At 39.6% G+C, this 7,483-nt stretch overlaps 1 protein-coding gene across 1 annotated transcript; it reads right to left on the bottom strand.

Moving 5' to 3' along the window:
- Positions 1-237: 237 nt before the first annotated feature.
- psmd12 (proteasome 26S subunit, non-ATPase 12) lies at positions 238-7,033 on the bottom strand. The gene is made up of 11 exons (XM_015048714.1): positions 6,821-7,033; positions 6,374-6,433; positions 5,096-5,224; positions 4,454-4,561; positions 3,212-3,316; positions 2,964-3,113; positions 2,718-2,852; positions 2,367-2,479; positions 2,100-2,274; positions 785-862; positions 238-687 (listed from the first exon to the last, which is right to left on the bottom strand). The coding sequence occupies exons 1-11, from the start codon at positions 6,926-6,928 to the stop codon at positions 478-480; spliced, it is 1,371 nt and encodes a 456-aa protein (XP_014904200.1). The 5' UTR covers positions 6,929-7,033; the 3' UTR covers positions 238-477.
- Positions 7,034-7,483: the final 450 nt, after the last annotated feature.

Genomic DNA, 7,483 nt, shown 5'->3' with positions numbered 1-7,483 from the left:
AACGTTCAAACAAAAAACATTTCTATAAACATTCCTCTCATTTTTCTGACATTTAGCAAAAAGAAACTAATTTTGGCTTATCTAGCTTAAAAAAGGTCAGGGGGAAAAAATCAGTGGTTATGAGTCATTTTTATCTTGTCTGCAAATATCTGGTTGCATTTGGATTTTGGTAATCTTCCCATAAAATGTGAAACTGTATTAAAACTACATTAAACAGAGAGGAGAAAATGCAAGGACTGGAGGTACAATATGTTTATTGTCAACGTTTTACTAGACAATAAAAAAAAAAAAAAAAGGAACAGCTCATAGAGGGTGTGTGTGTTTTACGATTGCTTTTTTCCCCAAATCTTACGATACTGCAATCGGGCGCCGCGGCGGTATTCCGCTAACGTACTGTACAAACGCGTCACAGTTCCCCCTGAACATAAACACAAGTGAACATGAAACAAAAACATGAAAGAAGAAACTGTTCTCGTGTCACTGCAGATTGTGGATCATCTCCTCCTTGGCAATGAGGTGCGTGGTCTTGTTGACCAGCGACATGAGGGAGTTGAGTTTCTGCGACCAATCGTTGAGCAGGTCATTGGGGTCTTTGGGCCGCTGAAAGTTGATGATGCCGGCGAGCCGGTCGACCTTGGAGTAGATGGTCTTGTTTACGACGAGGCTGGAGAGGAACTCCTCCGACTCCTGGCGTAGGATTTCAACAGGTGGATTAGTAACGTTTTTTTTTTTTGGTGGTACTGTGAGCTTCAGATGGAACGAGCTGCTAAAAAGGTTTGCTTACGTCAACAGAGAGGTCTAGCAGGCCAGCCATCCTTTTCATTGTGATTCTGGTGTAATATTTGGCCATGATTCTGATGTTCTGAGAGAGAAAGACAAAAAAAATCTTCAATATAATTACAAGTAATAATGGAGACCAACCTCCAAAGATATAAAGCTTACTTTAAGTAAGAATAAGGAGACCCAAATCAGATTTTTTTTTTGGCGGTCCAAATGGCCTAATTTCCGATCTTTTCACCCAAAACAAAAATCCGACTGGAGCGACTCCCACTAATTTGGATACGCGTCAGATTGTTTTCAAATAATCCACAGTCAAAACGGTCATCATGTCGCATTTCATCCGACTTCTAGGTCCTTGATGTGTGACGCGGGTCACAGTTCTGCGCCAGGAGAAGCCAGACCGGACGTAAACAACGTTTTGTTACAATCCGTTGCCTAGAGCTGTCCTACGCCAAGAAACACCCACCTGTGCAGCTTCTCAATGACTGCTTTGATTTCCATGTAATATAATACAAAATAACATCATATAAAATATAATGCAGCACATTAGTTAAAATATAACAAAGCTAAGGTTTCTGCAGGTTCCACAAACTCAAAGTTAAGACTTTTTAAGACTGTTACGAATGAAGTTTAAGACCAGGGGTCCCCAAACTACGGCCCGCGGGCCGGATCCGGCCCACCACCTCATTTGGTCCGGCCCCCTGAACAATACCGGATCCGGCCCGCCTCCTCATACCAGACAGCATTCAGTGTTTTTTTTCATATATTGTATTTTCCGGTTTATATGTATTTCCCCCTGGTGGATTTTTCTTCAACCACCAGGGGGCTTTTGAGCAAATGTGAAACTTATTTTCCCTCAATGGAATATATACTCGTCAGTCCCAGTCACCGTTTCACTGACGGTTTTTTCCATTTGCATTCTGGGTAAAAATCGTCGTAGACCGTAATCCTAACACAGAGAGAACAACAGAGAAAATACAAGTTAAATATTCCCACTACGGCAACATTTAAGACCTTGTACTTATGTGTATGTAAGGCCCAATTAAATTCCTAAAATGAATTTAAGGCATTTTAAGGCCTTAATTTTAGATACACAAACATAAGACTTTTTTAAGGATGGACAGAGAACCGGATAACAAAGCTAGTAAAAGTAATGGTTGGTGCTTCAACGCAAAGAGAAAACGTACAGATGGACGCTCTACCTGGGGAAAAAAGGAACAAAAAACAAACTCAAACACAAGAGCAACAACACAAGAGAATCTAATTTACATTTGGTGCGACTCCCGATCGTTTTCCCTGCCCTTCCATGAGTGACTTACATGCTCCACCACCCTGTTCTTAAGGTCCTTCCACCTTTTCTCTCCCTCCTCTGAATATGAGAAGACCTCTGTCGCCGGGCTCTCAGACGAGCCTTCTCTCAGCTCCTTCCCATAATCCTCCACCAGCGAGGCCCAGCGCATTAGCTCCATAGTGGTAAACTGCTTCAGAAGGTCCCTGGGAAAAGAGGAAGAACGTCACCCTCAGCGTGTCGTAATCGATTTGTCAGCGGCGGAGTGGAAGCAGGTTGAGGAACGGGTTGGTCTTACTTGTATTTAGGGATTTCTTCCAATTTCTTGTCGGCGCTGATTCTGTGCACGAGGTCTGACTGTTCGTTGTCGTAAGGAGACAGGATCACGTACAGCACCACACTCTTCAGGGCCTGTAGGGCGGGACGGGCAGAAAATGCATGTTAGCCGACTGCAGCGTTGTGCTCCTCGTGTTATATGAGGCCGTCCTGCTCAACCAGGTTTCAGTCAATGAGAACTACATTTAACATTTGACAAGAACTCTGCAAACGCCAGCTTCAGGAAACCTTACTAGAAAACAGCCACGCTTCATAAAGGAGTGAAAACGCTAAACCATTTGTCCTCTGAAACAAAAATCTGTCGACACTCTACCTGCTGCCACTTGCTGCTGTCCTCCAGGATGCAGGGCGTGTCGTAAATGGCCTTGTAGTGCTTGCATATCGACAGGTAGGAGCCCTCATGCTGGTCCACCTGAATCATCAGGTTGTAATACTTTAACTTCAGCTCCTGTGTTGGTAAAAGGAAGAAAAAGATTTAAGTTCGCAGTTTGGATGGACAGTAGATGATGCAACAACTTCTGAGAGAACAGAAGCTGCCAGGACTGCTGCTGTCTCTTACCTCGCTCCCTTCCTCCTGAAAGAACTTGGTGTTTATCTTCTTGCTGATGATCTGGGTGCGAACGTAGTCTTTGACAGCGATGCAGAGCCTCATCTGTTCCAAGATAAACTCCACCTTCTCCTTCTTCTCCATGGAGCCATACGTCTCCACCTGAGCAACAACAATAAAAAACAAAAAAGACAACCCGTAAATGAGGCGGGTCTTAGCAGCTCGCATATTACTTGTGCATAAAAAGGTTTGGATCTCACCTGTAGCTCCTGCAGAATGGCGGCAGCCTCTTTGACGTCACCACTCTGCTCCTTGATGTTGGCCAGGGTCTTTGTCAGCCTCGCACGCTCGATCTCTACGTAGATCTGCCAGAGAGAACCGTTTAGTGCGTTGTGACACGCAGCTAACCTACCCGTTAGTACAGGACTTAAAGGCCAAAATCACAGTGGACATGGGTCAGCACTTCTCTCACTTGTTGTCAGTTCCATGGCTGAAAAAAATGCAACAATGCTTTTCCCTTTGTTGCAAAGACAAGAAAATGTGGCAGTTTGGAAACCACTGTAACTGGTCACACTATTAGGGGATTAGCAGAAGTGCCAATAACACCCTTTGCTAACTTTGAAAACATTTACCGCACTTAGCTTCCCCTAAATTTATGCTTAGGGGAATTAATCCGTTAATGGCAGAGCTAAATTTCCACTTAGTGCTTTAGCCGAGTTTGGAAACATTTAGTGCACTCAGCTTCCTGTAAATTCTGCTAAATTAAATTTTCCTGATAAATAATTCCACGATAATAGCAGAGCAAATTTTTTTTCCCATTTAGTGCTATAGCATTTTTGCTAACTTTGAAAACGTTTAGTGTACTTAACTTTATCTAAACCAGGTTTTCCAGATAAATTCTTAAGCGCTGATTTACTTGGCTGCTTTGAAAGCTTTCAGTTGAATAAAGCTCAACATCTGCATCGACTTCTACAATTCTCCAAGTAGTTAGTTGTTTATATTCATGCTTTTATTTTGAAGCGCATTTTTTTTTTTTTTTTTTTTTTTAAAGAAACTTTATTGAGCAAGGGACAAAAGAGTCATGGATACTGACTAACTGAGCAGTTAGCCTGACTAACTAGCTAACATCAGGTTGTCATAGTGCCAGTGTTACATAAGAAATACACACAAAAAACAGCAATAAATGCTTAGTCAGGGAGTTTTAGGGTTCAACCTCTGCCTCAAAATCAAAAATACCTGTATTAATACGTTGAAGGGTTTTGGCAGAGCCAGGAACAGTTGTTGCTTTTCTGTTCAAAATAAAAACAATGAAGTCTTTTTTTTTTACTTTTCCTTTTAGTATCTATAATGCAATTAAACTGGGTTTGCTCAGGATTACAATACTGTGAGAATCAAATACAGGCCCCTCCCGTTTATATCAAAGTTTGTTTCTTAAGATTAATTTGAATGACAACACAATCAGTACAAGGACATACTAATTATGGCATCAAGGGATTCCCTACCTTGCCAGCAGTCACAGTGCGAAGTGTGTCTATAAGCCTCAGCTTGATGTTCAGATCAGTTACTGCATCCACGTATTTGTAGCACTCCTGCACCATTTTGGCAACAGCCTGAGATGTAGAGCAAAACAAATCACATATTTAGACCATAGTAAAAACACATTTACCCAAGGAAAGTTACATTTTATATGAGCATATTTCAAAACCCATTGAAATATGAGTTTTCATATTTCAATTAGTTTGAAATATGAAAACTCATATTTTTAATACGAGTTTGAAAAAAATACTTGTATGTTCATATTCATGAACATACGAGCATATTTCATATTTCAAAATTTGCATTGCAGATACAAACTTTATCTGCAATACAAAAATTTGCAGATATCGGAATTTCTGCTAATTTTGCAGAAATCACAAAATTTGCAGTATTGTAATAATTTGCATTGCAGTAGAGTAACTCAATTTGATGACTGACAGTCTCACAAAATTACTTTAAACAATTTCTATTTAACACTTTAATGTGTTAAGGACTTCTAATTAAAATATGTTCATTTTTTTTATTCTGCGCTTTAATTGAGGAGGCCATAGGTAAGAGATTGGCAAAGTTATGAATAAAGCAGCGATCAGGGTAAACAGAGCACTGACCTGTTTGAGTTGACTCCTCCGCTTGGTGAGTAACATGATGTTTTCATTCAGAGCGTCCCAGTCCTTTGCTTCATAACACATCTGGACCACGCCCACCAGGATTCTGGAGGTGGACACCATATCTGATGCCTGTGAAACATTAAAACAGAATCTATTCATTAAATATGCGTACGCATTTGTAAGTGCAGTGTGTGTGTTTTTTTAAAGAAATAATTTTGATTAAAGTTTTCTAAGCTATTTTCAAGATAAATGCACCAAACTCAGTTTTGTCCTGTTAATGTGTTGATTTTTGTTAACTTGTGTAGCTCTGAACACAATTCATGTTCAAGACTTGCTAAGATAATGTTTTTGTTTTTTTTTGTTTTTTTTAAAGGCTTTTAGCTTTTCCCTTGCTAAAGCTGAACATATTTCTGATCAGTCATAATGACAGAAAAGCGACACTGCTTGCCACAAGCACGAGACATCATTTTTGTCATCGTACTAACATGGCACCACATAGGCGTTTGGGTTTAACGTTGCCTGCCCATTTGAGACTCCAGCTGCAGGTGGAAACGCTCTCCCACACCTGAGATCCAGTGATGCTAAGCTAATGGGACGCAGGAAGGCGCAGAACCAGGGGCGGACTTGGAACCCATAATAACTGTTTGCAATTCTAGCTAATATTTTGAAACTACAGTTTGCAAGCTACAAGCAGAATGTGTTTCAGAGAGCCGACCGCAGGCTCAGTGACAAAAATAGCTAACTTCAAAACAGAAAGTTGCGCGTTTGAATCTGACTTCCCCATTTATCTTGGGCAAGGCACTGAAGCCCAAGTTACCTTCCACTATAAGTTTGTGTGAAAGTCGCTGCTGGGTGAATGAGACTAATAACGGAGAAGCACTTTGAGTGGTTGGCACACATTGATCCTGAATCGATGTTAAATCAAGATGAAAAGAAGTTCTGTCTCCCAATTTTTTTCTGAATTTCATTTTATATATGTTTCAGAAAATAATTAAGTAGAACTTAAACTAAAAGGGAAAAAATTATCAAATGAACTTCATAGTCAAACAGTAGATGACTCTCATCATCAGGAGCTGTGTCAAAAACAACCCAACTCTATACATGTTAAATTGTTATATTAAGAAGAATTAAAAGCTCTCACATCATTTCTTGGACACAAGGAATTATTTTGTAGTTCTTATGAATATATCAATTACAATTGCTTCTTTCTTATTTGTAATGTAAATGTATAATGTAAACAATTTCTAGTGCTGCATCAGGTGGGAGGTTTTCACTTACCGTTCTGGTCTGTTTCTCCAGTGACAACAAACTTTCAATAGCCTCCTGTAACTTCCCTTCCTGTAGAAGAGAACACAAAAACATTAACTTTAATATCTTTTTTTAATTACAAACGCCAAGCTTTTTTTCTCTCTTCTTGCAGAATGCTAAAAAATACCGGTTAGCAGGTTGGCTACTTCTGAAGAAGCTAACCTCAGTGCTAAACATAGCTAGTATCTCTTTAACAACAAACTCCGGAGTTTTAGAGAGAAAAAAACACCAATGTGGTATTTAGCGAGGGTAAAAACAAATATATTCGAACTTATAAGTAATATGTGCTCATTATATGTGGTCATGTTAGGATAAAACTGAAGACACCTCAGTTGTATGATAGCTTAAGTGCTAACGCACCGATCGGGATGCACCATGACTCAGCCAGCGCTGGCCTTCTTTTAAAAGCTCACTTACTTTGGCCATTTTTTCGCACTCCGGAAGCCTCTCATCTACAGTGGAACTGTAATCAATCTCCATCTTCACGATCCTTCCATCGGACCTCTCAGATCGTTCCTCGGACATTGTTACGATTGAATAAAAGGGACAAACCACGACTTTTTTCCAGGCACAGCCTGACGCTGTTTGTCTTGTCAAATGAACGACGCTAGGAGGTGACCAATCAGAACAGAGAATCGAATGGCTGGTTAGATGCCTGAAAGACCCAAGGGGGACGGCTCTAAAAAATATATTGTAATTTCTGTCAGGCGCAACCAAGGCAGCTTTAGTTTTACAGCTAACTGTACTTTCAGAGTTGTAAAACTTCAAACAGTATGAGCAGAGTCCGGCCAATAAATACACCAATAAGACAAAGAACAATAAAATATACAAAAAACAAAAATATTTAATTAAAATATAAAAGTAAAAATATATAATTTTTAATGCAGAACCCATGAAAAAAGAGTACATACAGCTGGTTAAAATACATGAAGATTTGATATGTTAAAATCCACAATTTTAAGATTTTATTCAATGTCAGTATCAGTCATAATCCTCTGAAATTTAATGTAACACAGTGAACTTTAGTACAAGCAAACGAGAAAGACATATTTATTCTTAAATTAAAAAAAAAATAGTTTT

The sequence above is a fragment of the Poecilia latipinna genome, unplaced genomic scaffold, assembly GCF_001443285.1.
Source record: "Poecilia latipinna isolate Pla-1442-1.1 unplaced genomic scaffold, P_latipinna-1.0 Scaffold900, whole genome shotgun sequence".
NCBI classification, from domain to species: Eukaryota; Metazoa; Chordata; class Actinopteri; order Cyprinodontiformes; family Poeciliidae; genus Poecilia; species Poecilia latipinna.
This window is presented reverse-complemented; position numbering and strand designations above follow the sequence as displayed.